Source organism: Curcuma longa, chromosome 11 (genome assembly GCF_044706935.1).
Source record: "Curcuma longa cultivar G26 ecotype Majalengka, Jawa Barat chromosome 11, ITB_CL_G26_1.1, whole genome shotgun sequence".
Classification (NCBI taxonomy): Eukaryota; Viridiplantae; Streptophyta; class Magnoliopsida; order Zingiberales; family Zingiberaceae; genus Curcuma; species Curcuma longa.
Window position 1 is genome coordinate 4334407 of NC_133871.1, and position 17204 is coordinate 4351610.

General features: G+C 36.0%; 3 protein-coding genes across 3 annotated transcripts; all 3 read right to left on the reverse strand.

Moving 5' to 3' along the window:
• Window positions 1–473: 473 nt before the first annotated feature.
• On the reverse strand, window positions 474–6889 carry LOC141840838 (uncharacterized). Its single transcript, XM_074728916.1, has 8 exons — window positions 6813–6889; window positions 5355–5533; window positions 3900–4037; window positions 3590–3718; window positions 2625–2674; window positions 2448–2545; window positions 1216–1500; window positions 474–1148 (listed from the first exon to the last, which is right to left on the reverse strand). The coding sequence occupies exons 2-8, from the start codon at window positions 5528–5530 to the stop codon at window positions 627–629; spliced, it is 1398 nt and encodes a 465-aa protein (XP_074585017.1). The 5' UTR covers window positions 5531–5533; window positions 6813–6889; the 3' UTR covers window positions 474–626.
• A 2022-nt stretch (window positions 6890–8911) lies between these two features.
• LOC141841600 (U1 small nuclear ribonucleoprotein C-like) lies at window positions 8912–11846 on the reverse strand. The gene is made up of 5 exons (XM_074729781.1): window positions 11740–11846; window positions 11592–11634; window positions 10024–10065; window positions 9672–9945; window positions 8912–9206 (listed from the first exon to the last, which is right to left on the reverse strand). The coding sequence occupies exons 1-5, from the start codon at window positions 11745–11747 to the stop codon at window positions 8974–8976; spliced, it is 600 nt and encodes a 199-aa protein (XP_074585882.1). The 5' UTR covers window positions 11748–11846; the 3' UTR covers window positions 8912–8973.
• Window positions 11847–12996: 1150 nt separating this feature from the next.
• LOC141838242 (F-box protein At1g67340-like) lies at window positions 12997–14474 on the reverse strand. The gene is made up of 3 exons (XM_074725661.1): window positions 14174–14474; window positions 13925–14087; window positions 12997–13832 (listed from the first exon to the last, which is right to left on the reverse strand). Exons 1-3 carry the CDS (start codon window positions 14404–14406, stop codon window positions 13113–13115), a joined length of 1116 nt encoding a protein of 371 aa, XP_074581762.1. The 5' UTR covers window positions 14407–14474; the 3' UTR covers window positions 12997–13112.
• Window positions 14475–17204: the final 2730 nt, after the last annotated feature.

Genomic DNA, 17204 nt, shown 5'->3' on the forward strand with positions numbered 1-17204 from the left:
AAGTAGTTTTTATATAATTTATAATATTTGTAATAAAGTCCCCGGAGCAATGATGCAACAGTAGAACATCTGGGTTGTGACTCAAGAAACAATCAAGGAAACTTCCGTGGAACTGGACCGACCACCTCCAGGGATTCACTCCTAGGGATTGAATTTAATCAAGGAAACTTTCTTTCAGCCGACCATCTCCAGGGATTCACCCCCAGAGATTGAATCTAATCAAGGACCACCTCCAGGGATTCACCACCAGGGATTGAATCTAATCAAGGAAACTTCCGTGGCCTCCAGGGATTCACTCCCAGGGATTGAATCTAATCAAGGAAACTTCCGTGGGACCGGGTGACCACCTCCAGGGATTCACCCCCAGGGATTGAATTTAATCAAGTAAACTTTCGTGGAACCGGACCGGCCACCTTCAGGGATTGAGTCCATTGTAATGTCATTTTTTTTATAATATTTGTAATAAAGCCCTCAAGCCCTTGGAATTCAACAAATTTAATTATAGGAACAAATTTAACCTTGATCGGTCAAAAACAGAATTGCTCAGTCGAACAATTTAACTAGAATATTGTCTCATTATTAGAACTGCTCGCAAAAACTTATCGTCTGAAATTAAACTGATCTGTTTAGATGGAGTCCTCCACTTGATCTCCCTGCATCTTCTTTGTCCTTCCAATCTCTACAAGCATGGTTAGTAGAGCTTCACACATCTCACTGGAATCGGGCTCGAGCTGGTTCTTGTTGAGGGATGAGTAAACCATCCACGAATGGTCGATCTTCTTCTCTAGTCTGACAGCCACTGAGCCAGGAACCTCAGCATCGCACCTCGCCACCAGTCCATCGCTTGGCTCTCCGTATCGTAACTTCATGTGCAATGCAGAAATCGCCATCGCAGCAGATGCAGGGAGGACGACAGGAACTTTCCCGCCAAAATTTTCAGATTCGAACCACGATAAGAAACGAGGGAGGGGAAGAAGCCATGGGAGCTCAGCATGGGCGATGTGAGACATTGTGGCAAGGACTCCAGGAGCAATGCTGGCTTCCGTGTGGAATGAAATTAGTGGGATTTGTCCCAAAGGAAGTGTGTGCTTTGAGATGAAATCCTTTCTCTTTTCGTAAGTAAGATCCTCTAAAGATCTAATATCCCCCTGTCGACAAGAATGGTTGAAATTAAAAAAAAAAAAACCATATTCATGGAAATGCAATGGTAGTTACCTTGATTATTTTGCATATGATAAATTCCATGATCCGTCGGGCCTCCTTGCCGGCGACTTGCCCTTCTCGCAGGATATCAGAAGCAATGGGACAACCACCATAAGGGCTCTGAATAAGTGCTAATCCAGCAACCTTGTCACTGAGGTCGGACCAATAGATCGAAAGTGCTGCTGCTGCATCAACACCACCTTTGCTATGCCCGAGAAGCATCACGCGCTTTCCCGATCCCCAGTACAGTTCCTCAATGTATTGCTTGAGCTCCCATGAATTTTTCTCCACGGAAGCCTAAAAACATAGTAAGTTAACCTGTCATCCACTTAATTTCCTGTGAGGAGCTTGTCGATATGAAAAGTAGGATCGGATAATGGATTAGTTTATTTTCCAGATAATAAGCTCTTACCAATTCATTTTCAGATTTTACAAGCAATAACAGTAAAATTCCATAGAGAGAACATTCAGAATGCTAACTTTTTTTCTATTTATTTCAGGGAAAACAGCTCAATCGAGGAATCCATTCCACAAAACAAACAAGTTTTAGTTACGACATTGTGACTTCATACAGAGTTAGGGAGTCAAGCAATCAAAAAAACAAATAGTTGACAGTAAATTTACCAATACACTCAAACCAGTGGTTGAGAGTCACCCAAGCCCCCTGCAGCTGGCCTGAGGATTCGATCCGTAATGAATGCCAAGGATGTAGCAACAAGACATTAAGATCAGATACAAAAACTAATGTTCTTTTCTATCCTAGGTAGAAGTGAAGAGAAGAAATCTTGAACAATTTAAAGTAGATTATAACTTTTAAGCTATAGGAATGGACAAGAATAATCCAAAAAGAATTGGTATATTCAGTAGAGCCTGAAGAAATTCATCATTATCTACTGTATTGCCAATATTTAAATTACTAGAATATAGATTATAGCCTCTTAGAAATTTCAGTTCTACCAATATCCAAATTTCAAATGACTTCACAAATATTTTGCAAACAGAGAAAAAAAAATGTTGGCATCAAATCAAGAAATAGCACAATGCCATAGTGGACATGTTGTAACAATCACTATAATAGTGTAGAAAAACATAGACTAAAGGATAGATTTGAAAGCAAATATTATACAGCAATATTTGATGAGAGCCACTTATAGAAAGATGATTAGCATTAATGTTGAATTTCTTACGGTCAATATACCATTTAACTTGAAAATACATGCTAAAATTCTGACAGTAATTGTCACCTCACTATGGATCTTGGCAATATGACAAGTTAGACCCATCTTGGAAAAACATCGTTTAATATTTACAAAGTACAACGAACCATGGTTACTGAAAAGGCCTGCAATTAACCATTTAATGTGTCTTAGATAACCAACCATTGGCGTTTTGATACTTAATGCAATAAAATTAAACCTTACCAGGAATCAACAAATAAACCAGATTGTTAGGAAGGCAGTGCACACCATTTCTGAAAATGTGAAGATGGAAAATGGCATCATCATCATCCTCATCTAAACACCAACACATTCATATAGAAGATAACTATATTGTTATGAGCAACCAAAACAATGCAAAGAACCCGTAGAATTATAAGTGTGCCTCTACAAGAATGAGATACCACCAAAAGAAAATATGAACCTAATATTCATCAACATACTGCATGTGTTATGCAGTAGCTCTACCTCATATTGTCTATACAGAACATAGTTGATTTCTACTCTTACCTCCATATCATCTTGAATGTAGGAATGTATGAGGCACAGATGCAATTGAAAATTGATTAAAAGGAAATCTAGAACTACATGCAGCCTCAAAAGGTCTTAAATTTGAAACTAAAAATTTATTTACCTTGTAGAACAAAGTTCATTTTGCAACAGTTGAATAGCTTTATAAAACAGATGTTTTCCTTAGTTGAATTGTGATGGATGAATCCAAAACGTGGAACATTTGACTTAAATTCATAATTTAAAGTCCAGTCAAGGTGGTCATACAGAAACTTCATGGAAATATTTGAACTTTTTTGACATCATGGTGAAAAAGTGAACTGGTATCATTTACACATTCACAACAATATGAAAAAAAACAGGAATCTTTCATATCAATGGATCCAAAAAGAAAAAGAAGAGAGACACCTGCTGATTCAGGGTAGTTTAAAGTAGTCAAAGCACGTAATTAGCACTGCCCATTAAGCAAAATATTAAATAGCTAGTGATGATAACATAAGGGCAGTTAGGAGGGCAAAATAGCAGAAGTTCTGCACCGATCTGTCTCATTACAGAGAGATGGCTAACACAGTAGACCATCTAACAAGATAAAAACATAGGTATCTGAGATACTTGAGATTGAACTTATTTTGATTTTTCTCATGGGAAAAGTCAGATACCTGACATCATAAAGCAATTCCATGAAACGTGTTGTACCATCCTCCACTATGGGTAATTGTTCGGTCCTCTGCAACCACCCAATATCAAGAGAAGACCCCAGCAAGGTTCTTTGCACACTGAATAAAAAGCTATATACAAAAGGAAAGGAGAAGACAATGAGTTCATTGACACCAGAGCACCATCTTAGGTCAACCGAAAAATGAAGCCTCTAAAGTGTCATATATCTTGGTTTGTTCTCAAGTTCAATGCTGATAACAGGTACATCAAGCTTATAGGAACTTCCACATATAGGTAAAGCAATTCTCTTACCACTGCATTTCTGCACAAATTTTCCTGGCATACATGCATAAGCATTTCGAACATTCTAATATCAATCTACCTCCTACTCTGAAACAATATGAGGTCAATCTAGTTCCTACTCTGGCACCAAATAGTGACAATAATAATCTGAAAAAATCAATACAGAAAAATTAGAATAATAAAGAATAGTAAGGGACATAAAGTGATCAATTCTTCAATAAGACAGATAGATATATGGCCAAAGTCCAAATAGTTTAACAATTACAAAGTTACAATTTAGAGGTACTTAATAATCTTTAATCATCATTGCTCTATGCATTTTATTGAAATTAATTCTGTACAAAGACCGTACCATCTGAGAAAAGATTCATATTAATGCCAGGCCAGGTAAATAGTTGTTATGATGACAAGCTGCTGGGCAGTTGTCATGTTTGACATTTACACTGCATTTTTTTCAACCATTTGATGTTCATTATACAGACCTTTCCAAATATAGCCATCTAAATTTATTTGTTTTTCATGTAACAAAGAGATTATGTGCCCCTTGTATAACTCAGACATGGGTTTGCTAAAGTTCAGAAGGCAATAAAGAGAAAACACAATGTTCTCTGATAGCTACAAATTACAGGGAAATCCATGCCTAAAAAAATGCAGAACATATAACCTTTAATATTCAACTGTTGTGCAATAAATTAAAAAATAATAGTTAAAAAATTTGTAAGAAAATCAAAATGCTTCTATGTTCCATACTTCATGGCACTGCTCCAGAAGTTAATCATGACAATTAACTGATAGAGAATGTTACTCACATCATATACGCAACAGGTATGATGACTTTAGTGAGTTCCTATTACTGAACTAGATAATCCTCAATTAGTAATCTAAAAACTAGTTTATATAAATCATGTAAAACTGATATATCATAGTCGAATACATTTTTTTTTTTTTTTTTGGTTTCAATCTAGTAAATTTACAAGTGGTTGATGAGAAGCTACAATGTCAACATATTTTAATCATAAATATATTTGTATTACTATGTTTGATTTCCCTCTTTTTTTGTCTCTCCTCTGTAGCCTCTTCCTTCTGCTCACTAGGTGGATGCATTAGTATGGGAAAAAAGATGAAAGAGAGAGTTCAAGGGGGCAGAAGAAGGGAGAAAAGTAGAAAGAAGGGAGAGGTGAAAAAAAAAAGGAAAGGAAAAACTAAAACATAAATAGTATTTCTTGATTAAAACTTACCAACCAATTTTTCTGTAATCCTCAGAACATGCAAGTTTGTTTGACAGATGTATATTACTTTACTGCTTATGTAAGTTAATGAACCAAACAAATGAAAACAACTGTTTCCACCCAAGTGAAATATATGATAGTTTATGTATGAATTACCAGTATCATAATAGCACATTAATTAGGATATAATGAAAGAAATTCATCAGCAGATATCATAGCTAAGCACAATACATACACTCGACGTATCAAAGATGAGTTTTTCCATTCCTGCCAATATGTTTTGACTAAAGCAATGGATGAAACTGATTCTTCCTTGGATGAGCAATAAATGTCATGTATGCACTTGTCAGGGCAATTAAAGATTGAAGTTTGAGGAACTTGGTAGAATCTTTCGTCAATGGAAAAAAACATCTTCTGCAAGCAATTTGGAGGCAAAATATCACATTTCAGCTTCAATAAAAGATAAGTGGTACATACTTTATAAGGCCATAAAAGTAGTATAGAAAGTTGTTGTTAAGCAAGTTTATTCATTTAGCACAATGAGACTGAAACAATGTTCTGAGCATTAAAATCCAGTAGCAGAAACAGCAGAATACACAAATCATAGGTACCTAAAAGGGTTAATTGGAGGATTATAAGTTATTTAGTTACAGTTTTGCAGAATGGAAGGAAAGAAGGAAACGGACTCATGACAGAAGCTCAAACAATTTTGATTCTAAAGGTTGGACATGACTTTGCACAATGACAGATACACACAGTAAAATAATTCCTTACTACAAGAGTACTGGTTCAACAGTAAGGATGTGTTTTCCTAACCCAGGTGGCCAAGGTTAAAATCAAGAAATATTATGTAATGTCACGCACATCAATTCCTTAACTCCCACACTACTATTAACATAGTTGCAGAATTAGTAGCTCTAGCTGTATTGACCACCTCCAAAAGCTTATATTGGCCAAAAAAATGTTTACGAGTATATTAGAAAAAGTTTAGACATTTTATAAGAATGGTTATACAATTTATTATAACTTAAGAATTCGTGGGCATCATTCATTCCAATATGGTAAAAAAAATTAATATTAGCCATCAAGACAATAAAGATTTTATGGAATTTGTTAAGTTTGATCAAGGAACAACCGTACTAAAACTTGTCGGCAAACTTTAGGATATTAGGAAAAAGCCCACTCTATTTATTCTATAAAAAAAAGGTTTTTCTGTACAAAATCTACACATTTCTAGTGAGAAATACGCATTATTTTTACCGCATTCAATAGTTCAATGAATGATGCCCAGCAAGTTGGGAAGATTTAATAAATTCTATACTCGCTCTTAAAAATATGTCTAGCCAAAACATAAGATATACATTTTTTTTAGTGAGTAACTTTTTCCGATATTCAAATGAATGATTTCATGGTTCCTATCCGGATCGGCCGATTCGGACGTAGATAGGCTTTTGCCAATTCTAGATTTCCCCATAAATTTTGATAACCTGAAGAGGCAATTCTGGAAGACATAAAATTTTAGCTACAGATCAGAAATTACAACGGAAACGGGACGAAATCAGAAATCCGCCAAAAAGATTGAAGAAACAGTGAAGATTTCACTGAGATCTCCATTCAAACTCAAGATGGGTAGCAGAGTGAAAGGGAGGAGAAAAAGGGCATTCGAAAAGAAGATAAAGGAAATGGAGCTCACCGAGATCTCGTGAAGGGAGGAGCTGCGACGACCGGAGCACAGAGAAGAAAGACGAAGAAAAACTCGCAGAGCGGATCGGGAAGCGGTGCGTGTGTGAGCAAGCGTGGTTATTGTTAATATCAATATTAATATAAAACACACACTCACTCACTCACTATATATATATATATATATATATACACACACTCGAAACTCTACAATCTATTATAAGAATAATTTTTCTCTAATAAATAATTTATTATAGAAATGAATGTTTGGACGGTTGTTTTCTAATTTATTTTAATTATTGATGAAAATTTTTTATAAAATTAAATTAATTATTATAAAATTAATTAATATAAATTAAATATCTAATATCAATTAAAAAATAACTTATATAAGCTTTATAAGTAAAACTCTATCATGGATGATATGACCATGTCAGGAGCCATCATCACTCCTTTGATTTACTTGATATGATTTACTTGATAGACAGAATGTGGAATTAGAAATATCCAATTTAAAATTAGTCGATATAAATTGAATACTTAATATAAAAATAATAAATAAAATTACATCCATCTTCAGAGTATCAAGAGGCAATCCTTGATTATTGGAATACACTTATGCTTTATTGATGGAAAAGTGAAATGCATCATAGAGTACGATAATCCATGCCGATGTCTAATAACACGCATCACTTTTATCAGACGGATCATCAAAGGTGGGAAATTTCCATGGAACCAAGACGATCACATCTATGATTAATCAACTTAAAAAGTTGGATATGTGAATTATAAAAACAATTATTTATCTTCTTGAATTTACATGGTGTACCAAATGTGAAGTTAGATCCTATATCCAGCAACAAAATGCATGTTGTGTCTTTGAAACAATTTAAATCATTTTGATAATCCGATTTATCTAGAAGGTTTATGGTTTGAGTCCGCATAGCCCTATAATCGTAATATAATTTTTTATTATTTTAGTATAATTTTCATTTACTCTAACTAGAAAAAAAGAATTACTAAGAAGGCATTTGGTAGGCAGGTTTAGGAGAGGGAAATGGGAATGAGAAATTTCCATGATGTCAAATTGCTCACCTTCAAAATTAATCAATTCAAAAAAGTTAAATATCTAAATCATAAAAAAAAATTATTTGAGTTTTTAAAACAATTCAAATCATTTCGAGAAGATTTATGATTCGAATCCATATAGTCCTATAATTCTAATATAATTTATATTATTTTAGTATAATCTTCCTAGCAGTAGAAAAAAATTATTAGCCAAATATTCATATAAATACATGAACAAAATCTTCAATACATCCGTACTTCTCAAATTTTTTATAAATTAAATCGATATCTTTAATAATTCATTGACAAAGATTCAGATACCAAATATAAAAAATAAAATTATTTATATCTATGAATAAATTATAAAAAATATGTGAAATGTAGAATGAATATTGTGTTTTGATCCAATAGACAAATTGTTGAGTCTTTGAAACAATCCAAAGCATAAAGATAATAATAAATTTGATCTGTGCATTACGGAGAAGGTTTATTCATCATAAACTTGATATTGACCTTCTATAATCATAAATTTGTAGGATTATTTTCATTAACATTTGAAAGTCTTAAAATTATTATACATAGTAACAAATGGTTGGTTAACTGCTATAATTACATGAATCAGTTTGAGAAATTAATATCTCATCAGAATTACTAACTTATAAAGAGCAAAAGGAAAAGTTCCCCATATTTATTATTCACCTCAACATGGAATGACCACAATACCCTGCCTATTTTCCTTGGACCAGATCTAGGCCACGCAGCCCACGAGGCAAGATGTGAGTCGACACAGCGGGACAAAATTTTGACACATGTCAAAAATTTGAATTCGTCAACAGACTCGCAAATTGATCAGTTGAATCAGTGACCCATCGAGTTCAAGAACAGTGCCCTCGATGCCCAAGAACGACATGAAATGTGGAAGCAACCAGATGAAGAAAAACAAACCATAAAAGCTCAGAGTTCAATAGAAAAAGATACAAATGCAATGTATTAATTAATATACCAATTCAAACAACATAGGACTTAGCTACAAATGCCCCAAAAAAACTTCCAGCAGACCAAGTAATCTTTTCTCCGAAGAATGTATGTAATCAATAGGCATATAATCAATCCATCTTCATAAAGGATTCAAAGTTTGTCGTTGCGCTTGATGACGGATTGCCCTGGTAGAGGGTTGGTGCAGAAGTACCGGTGGCTGGCATCGTCATGGCCCCTGAAATCGGCGGTGCTAATGTGGCTGGCCTTGGTAGACTGCTCGGCTGAGTTGGTGCCGATGTTGGTGCATCTGGTGGTACGACTGTAGGTGGGAGAGCAGCAACTGTAGGAACAGCTCCATAACCTGCCAATTACGGGAACTATGACTGTAAATTGACTGTCGACGTTTAGAAGCTACTATCTATAAGATAATGTAAATCCTCCTGCAACTGCTACGTTTTTGTACTGGTAGCTATTTCCTAAAGAATAAAAATAAAATCATGCGACTTTTCCCCTGAGAACTTACTGGAAATTCCCTCCTGCTGGTTTGACCGAGAAAATATCTAATATTATCTGAATGCATTATGGTTAAGCCATCAACCATCACTACGTAATAATTGGCTAGAATGACCTAATAATACAGTCAAATAACAAAATTGGCTTGGCTTGCTGTGAGATGATGAGAAGTTCATGTAATTAATTACCTGAACTATAAACATTAACTTGGAAGGACTTTAACATAACAGCCAACTAACAGAACAAAGAATACAAGTAAAAGAGATTGTCAAGTAACTATAATTTAAGAGCAACCGAATCTTTTTTAAAATACCTGGTGCACCAATTGGAGGCGGCAAAACTGGGGGTCTAACCCCTGGTAGAAGTGGTGCTGTCATAGGAACCTGAGGTGATGCTCCGAGAGGCAAAATAGGAGGCATTAAAAGTGGATGAGGGGGCCGGACCCCTGGCATGGTCATGAGATGTTGGTTAAAGGTGGCGCCAACTTGGAACGCCGCAGCCTGGCCTAGATGCTCCTTGATTCTCTGATCAATTAAACTTTGGGTTTGTTGCTCCTCAAATTGCTGATAGTAAGAGCGGACATTTGCCTGTTGTTGAAGAACTAATAAGTAAAAGATACAAAGCAGGAAAAGAACATAGTATATGAGGTCAGAAAGAATTGAAACCTTGTGCTTATAGCCAGCATTGTGTTGCTTTCTGACAGATGGCTGCAACGGAAAGAGATTGAAATAAGATCATTCCCTCTCCAAAATACAAAAACACCATTTGGAAAACTCTACAAATAAAGAGCCTACAAAATTTGAGAAAAGCAGGGTAGTTATGGCACACTAAAGAAATATGTCAAAGTACCTCCAAGTAACAGAAAAGGTTATGGTTAAAATATGCATAATAGTTAATGTACTTAGGAAGAAAAAGTCAGAAAATTTAAATAGCATGTGACAATGAAACTCTATTTACATGGTTAAAATTTTATTTATTGAAATGAGTTATTTTGCTTGTTAGGTGATAAAGTTGTCCCCTTTTAGTAAAATAGGTTGTAACTAATAACAGAGAACAAGTAATAAAGAAATTATATGTAGAAGATGGGACCTAGTGTCTGAGCCTAGTCAAATGAGTAGTTTGGATCAGTATACAACTTTAAACCTGCTATCACAATGTAAGCTCCTCCCTAAACACTCATTCAATAAGGCAAGCAAGGAATCTCATGCATAAAAAATAACAAGAATGCAGAAAGAAATTTTTTTAATAAAACTAAAGTGATATAACAGGGCGGGGGGAGGGGGTAGCAAGCTGAGGATCCACTTGTCATTATGGAAACTGAGGGGCAAGTAATAATGTAGAATTTCTACAATACCCACGAATAATGCAAGATCATGTATCTCATTAGAATAACTATAAATTTGAGCTTCATAAAATCTGACAATTGAGTTAACAAAATCTAATGAAAATCTAGTTCAGTTTAATGAAAATCAAACCACACGTTACAACGTGTGAGTTAAGCAAAATAGGTGATGCAAAATAAAGGAAATAGCAAGGTACAGGCCTGGTTCGCAGGATGGAAGCCTAAGTATCATATGATGCAAGTTATAGCATTCCACACATAGAAAGTCAATACATCTTTGATGAAGTTTATAAAGTATTCATAAATTGTGTAACAATATCCTATACTAAAGCTAATTAGGAGAACCCCGTAAGAGTCCCAAATTAGATAACAGGGTTTGGAGTGAGATAAAATTAATCCAATTTGCAAGAAATCTCAGCAATATATAACACAATAGTTCAGTGTATTTTATCAATTTATTCTGAAACACTTCAAATTTCAGACTAACAAAGGAACACTTATATATGAAGAAAAATGAACGTAACCAGTAGGACTCAAAAAAAAAATCAAGATCATATAAAAGATTATAGTTTCTTTTATTAAAGAAATATCAGTGATGCCAATAGCTATTTCCGTTATAATTTCACAATTAAATAGAGGAACAATGATATGGCAAATGGAAAGATCTAATATCCATTAAAGCTTTAATTTGTTGTTAATTACAAATAATCAACCGAGACCAAGCTGAAACCAAAATATCCAACTTGATCTAAAAATTGGAATTCAAGTACACGCATCGACCTAACATACACTATCATACCATCAGGTAAGCTCAAACAGAGAACATGCATTCTAATCAATCGAGATAAAAAAAAACAGGGAGGAAAACACGAAAGAAATGGGGAAACTTACAGAATCATGAGTCAAGTAAGTATCGCAGTAATCGCAGTAGTACCTGAGTCCAAAAGATTAGGATTTGTAAAAATGCACGGCTAATTCGAACGGGAGGAAATAAAAAAGGCAACCCAAAAAGAAGGAAAGAAGAAAACGTCATTACTACCGAGGCATCGCAACAGCGGAGAACGAAGAGGATTTCGATCGCGCACGGAACCACGTCGATGGAGCAGAAGTCGGAGGCGAAATCGAAGAACCGAGAAGGGTGGAGACTGCAGCGGACGCCGGGAGAAGATGCCCTCCTTTTCAAACCTAATAAATCCTCTCCTGCTATTCGGGTATCGGATCGTAGGCAATCGGGTCGGATCTTTTAAAAAAAGTCCAGTACCGACAAAAATAAGCACAAATTGTATCTCAAATTTCTCTGAAATAATAACCACTATTTTTAATGAATATTATAAAATCTTGGCAAAACTTTAAGTTTTAAACTATATTTAAGGACACTCAAAGGCAATAGAAAAAGTATAGTAATCATCTTGTTTAATTTATAATCTATCTAGTTTAATAATTTTAAGAAAATATTTTGAATTCCAATATTCCACCTTATTAATGGCTCCCGATCCAATCAGGCAGGGCATTAAACAACAACAGTCAATCTCAAACAAAAAAAAAATCCAAAAAAGAATTTATTATTATCTTTGTCAGATACATCATTAAATTTCAGGAAGAAACTGATAAACACTGCATGTGAGCATCCTCCCTGTGTGAGTACCTCCACAGGCTCAAGTCTCGAGATAGAAGAAGCAGAGCAGCAGGCAGGTGAGAGGTGGGTGGCTGAGGGGTAATGAAATCTAAAAGAGTAGGTCAAGACAATTAGTGAACAGATCTAGATTTGAAAAATGAGTTCGATTGGAATAATAATAATAATAATAAAGAAAACAAGAACAAAAACAAAATCGTTTGATGAGAAGGTCTCAGTGCTCCACTTGCTGCTGTCATTTGATGGTGGAGCTGAATGTATGCTTCTGTTCAATTATGAGATAAGAACAGAACAAGATGTGAAGTGTTAATTCTTTTTTCTTCCTTTTATTTTTCTTTTACTTTTTTGCTTTTCCTATTCCATTCTCTTTTTTCCGTAAAAATATGTTCTGTCTTGGAATTCTGGATACTGAATATTGTATTGACTTTCTTCCGTTCATCTTCTTTATTGATTCTGTCTGAAAATATCAGCTTTGATTCGCATGGGTGATTGTGCGGATTAGTTGTTTGTGTGTTTTTTTAATTTTATTTCTCAGAGTTTTAAAGATTAAGGAGCATCATTGTGGTTTGAGGATGATGATGGAGGACGAGCAGAAAAGGAAAGGGAGCTGCTGGAATTGATTCTTCTGGTGAGAAATGGAGTCCGGCGAGAAGAACAGCGAAATGAAGAAAGTTTAATGATTAGAAAGGGCCAAAACAACTCCAGTTACAAAAAATAATTCAGAGAGTTGTGGAATCTTGCATCAGTAATGCGGTGAGATGCTTGCTGTCATTCTTCTCTCAGTCGGTGGCGCCGACGCCGGCGCCGGCGCCGGCTGCGGCGACGTCGTAGATGGCCGGAGGTACGCACTCGGCCTTGTGCGATAGTCTCCAGTCCAGAGCCTGGCACGCCCTGGAGCAGTAGCTGACGACGCCGCAGACCGAGCACCGCCGGAACTCGTGCCGCCGGGTCTCCGGGCGGCCGCAGTTGCGCTGCGAGCAGAGGCGCAGGTCCTCCGGCAGCGACGTGGCTGCGGATTCGAACCAGTCGACGAGGAACCGGTTGGCTGGGTGCGGCTCCGGCGGTGGCAAGTTCCAGCCGAAGTCGCTGAGGAGGGCGCTGCCGCCGCCGGAGGCGATCGCGGCTGCTTCCGCGATTCCTTCCGCGGTCATCAGTCGGCGTTGCCCATTCCTCCACGCCGGCGACGACGCGATGGCGGACACGAGCTCCCGGGTGTTGGCTTGGAGCAAGAAGCGGCGACCCTCGTTGACATTCCGGCGGACGCCGTAGCCGTCTTGAAGGCAGTGACCGAGCTCGCGCAAGGCATCCACGTGGCCGCAGAAGGCCGCGCGGGCGCTCAGCGCGACGCCGGCGCGGAGGTCCTTGGCGTTCTTGGAGCCGCCGCTGCCGTTAAACTGGATGATCGCCAAAGAGTACAGCGCCCATGGATGCGATCGGATCGCCGCCTTCGCCATCAACGACGCGCCTGATCCTCTGTTTCCGAGCGCATAGAACCGTATCTGAAACAATTTGCAGCAATTAATTAGCAAACAAAACACGCACAAAATCCGATCTTGATGAATCGATCGACGCCCACAGAACAGACGCATACCGTGCCCAAAATAAAGCAAGCTTCCAGATTTCCACTATCTACGCATCGCCTGAGGAAACCATGAGCTGCCTCCGACCAAGCTTTCGCTTTGACGGCGAGGCATCTCCTGCTGGCCTTCGCCAACACCAACGGTTGATTTTCCAGAGCACAAAATCTCTTGCACCTGCAAAATTCCCTCCCGACAAATCAAATTTAAGTTCGATTACGATTTCGAGCTTTTAAAATCAATGCGAGAAACAGGAACCGCACGTCAAAAAAGCGTTGAAGAGATCTTGAGGGTGGTCAGCAGAGGAGCTGAGCTTGGAAAGCACGAACACGAGAATATCATCTGGAAGCGCATCGAAGTAATCGACCCCCGCCGAAGGGGCCGCGAGCATCGGCCGTTTCCGGCGGCGGGGCTCGTCGCTGCCCTGCCTCCGCCTCCGGTTCCCCCCTGCGCCGCCGATCTGAGGCGCGTTTCTGAGACATCGTCGGCCTTCCATTTTTTTTTCCCCTGATCTGCTTCGATTACATACAGAGAAGAAGAGGATAGGAGAGAGAGAGAGAGAGAGGTGAGTCTGAGTCTCAGAGAAATCCATGGCGGAAGACTATTTATTCACTGTTCCAAGTGCGGATCCGACAAAGAAGATACGAGCGCGCGCCGCAATTACGTATTTGCCCTTATCCCTACCATAAAATTACGACGATTTTCCGTTGACCCGAGCGTCCGCATAAAATCACAAACGTGGTTGCACACGTACAATTCTCATACATTCTAAAATCTGGATATTTTTCAACATGGCCCCCGAGATATAACAGTTTTCAAAACATTCCTTAAAATTTTATTAATATTTTAAATTGTCGATTTAGATGACCGCTTAAAAGGATAAATTGGATATTTCAATTTTAAAGAGGGCGTTTTGATAAAATAAGAATAATAACGAGTGCTTTAACGTGATATTTTCCCGTAAAGAAAATTTCATATGGATCTCCAGGATTTAGAGTATAATTAGACGGTTAATGAGGTTATAATTAGTTAAATTAGTTGAGTTGTGTTTAAATAACATGGAAGTTACAAAATTAGAGGGCGGTTATGAGCTTAACGATCAATAAACTCCTTGGAAGTTGAAGATTAACCATGAGCAATTCTCGTGCACATGATAATTAGTTAACTTAAACAAGTTTAATCGTGTGATTGAAAGTTAAAACTAAATTTAGACGCATTCGAATACCTTATTCAAGAGGGTCTTAAATGCAAAGGTGATAATTTTTTCGCACGTGGAAAAAGTTATTGCCAAAGATGTTTTATTTTAGATTTTTTTCCTTTTTTAAGAAATAGAAATAAATTGTTAACTTTCACGTTTTACATATGCAAAAAAAAAAAAACAAATAATGTGTCACAATATTTGACTAGAACATAATTTTTTATTTATTTATATTAAAAATACTCTTATTTCAATAATTTTAATGAAAATTACTATAATATAAAATAAATTTTATCAAAACTATTCAAAATAATTTTGATTAAATTATTTCAATATAAATAATAAAATTTGTTGAAGCAATATTAGCTAAATAATTCATAGCCAAAGAATGGAACTTATGGGATGCCAACTTCTATGATTTAATTTAAAATTAAATAATTTGATTGTAATTATCCTTTTATTTAATACGATATGGTTACCTCCAAGAGAATAATTACTCGACTAGCTAAGCTATATGTATAAATAATAATGTTGTTCGCATCAATCTCGGTCCAATGGCATACCTAAAATAGTTGAGAAGTCATGGAAGATGAGGAATGACACTGAGGGTTATAGTTTAGGGTTTCCCTCAACCAAACCTCATCAATGAAACCTACCTCAAATTTTTCATATAAACTATGTGTTTCCCTTGATCGTTGGGTGCTAATTAAATTCGTAGATGTTCTCAAGTTAAGGTTAAGCGGTGACGCAAGTCGAGTAAAGCCCACCTAATTAGCATGCTCAAAGAAGAGCAACCACAAGTTCTCATCCAACAAGGAATCAATTCAATGGATGGTCATGTAGATGGAAATCTATTAAACAAATAATTAATTAGCAAATTAGTCCAATGGTGATTAAGGAGGCACGAGAGGGATTATCTTAATTAATCTACCTCAGCTAATGGAGCTAGCTTTTAATTTATATTAGTGTGTTTTGTCTTGAGTTGGTCATTAACTTACCTAAACACATGAAAATATAAATAATAAAATTAAAATAAATTTCTATTTTGCTACAAACTCATTAGTCTTCTATTCAAAGACTTATATGCTCAAAATAGTAACCCTAAAATCTATCATTGTTTAAATTCTATTATAACTATTTTGCTATTTAATTACAATAGCATGAAATTTTAACTTGACTATCTTAATTAACAAGTTGGTTCTATATGTTTTCTTCCATATCTACATTGCTAGCTATAGGCTTGACTAAATATCAAATAAATTATATTCGCAACGAAGGGAATAATATTGTGGTTATGTTCTTCTTCTTAGTGTCTTTTTGGCATATGATCAACGAGGTTATCTAATCTCAAAGTTTATTTTTAATGTAATCCAAGTTTTAAGGACCATATTTAACTCGAAGATACAAATCAAAATATTGTATTTCACAAGCTTAATAATTTATCAAAAAATTAAGCATTCAAAGTCCACCTTACATTGTTTACTTAGCACATGCTAAATAATCTATTAGAAGGTGACAAGGTTCCATGTGTTCTTAACAATTACACCTCAACGAACACCATGTATGTTTCAAAATTAAAATGTATGTATGTTTCAAAATTTGGAGAAAATAGAAGAGGACATTCATGTACATTGAAAGAAATGTATGCTTGAACAAACATTTATGACACATTAATTATTGTTTATTTGAAAATTTCCTTTCATTTTTTCTCTTCATAGTAATTCATTCCAAAATAATAGTAATAGCAATAATTTATTTCGCAGATCGAACAACAATAATTTGGTGGAGCCTTGCATTTTCATATGAGGTCATTTCAATTATTGGAACAATTAATTCAATATTTCATCTTGCCACCCGTCTTTAGATGTGAACTCCCTTGATTATTTCTTGTTGAAATCCAAAGTCTATTTCTAAACATGTTTAAAGTTGGTTGTTAGAAAACTAATCTTTTTAACTAGTTAAGTTAGTTACGACGGTTGAGTCAATTTCTTTGACTCTTTATTAACGATTCATTAAACATATAAACTCCTATCTTCACATTACCTTCTCATTTTTTGTCATTAATTTCTTAGTATTGTGGTGGATGCATTGCATTT

Coding starts and splice junctions, on each gene's coding strand:
- LOC141840838 (XM_074728916.1), bottom strand. CDS start 5,530: ATGTTTTTTTCCATTGACGAAAGATTCTACCAAGTTCCTCAAACTTCA. Junction 2,675..3,589: donor GAATTGCTTTATGATGTCAG/GTATCTGACTTT, acceptor TCACATTTTCAG/AAATGGTGTGCACTGCCTTC. Junction 1,149..1,215: donor TCATATGCAAAATAATCAAG/GTAACTACCATT, acceptor TCTTGTCGACAG/GGGGATATTAGATCTTTAGA.
- LOC141841600 (XM_074729781.1), bottom strand. Junction 10,066..11,591: donor CTTACTTGACTCATGATTCT/GTAAGTTTCCCC, acceptor TTTCCGTTGCAG/CCATCTGTCAGAAAGCAACA. Junction 9,207..9,671: donor GCCTCCAATTGGTGCACCAG/GTATTTTAAAAA, acceptor CGTAATTGGCAG/GTTATGGAGCTGTTCCTACA.
- LOC141838242 (XM_074725661.1), bottom strand. CDS start 14,406: ATGGAAGGCCGACGATGTCTCAGAAACGCGCCTCAGATCGGCGGCGCA. Junction 14,088..14,173: donor CTCTTCAACGCTTTTTTGAC/GTGCGGTTCCTG, acceptor GGAATTTTGCAG/GTGCAAGAGATTTTGTGCTC. Junction 13,833..13,924: donor CTTGCTTTATTTTGGGCACG/GTATGCGTCTGT, acceptor AAATTGTTTCAG/ATACGGTTCTATGCGCTCGG.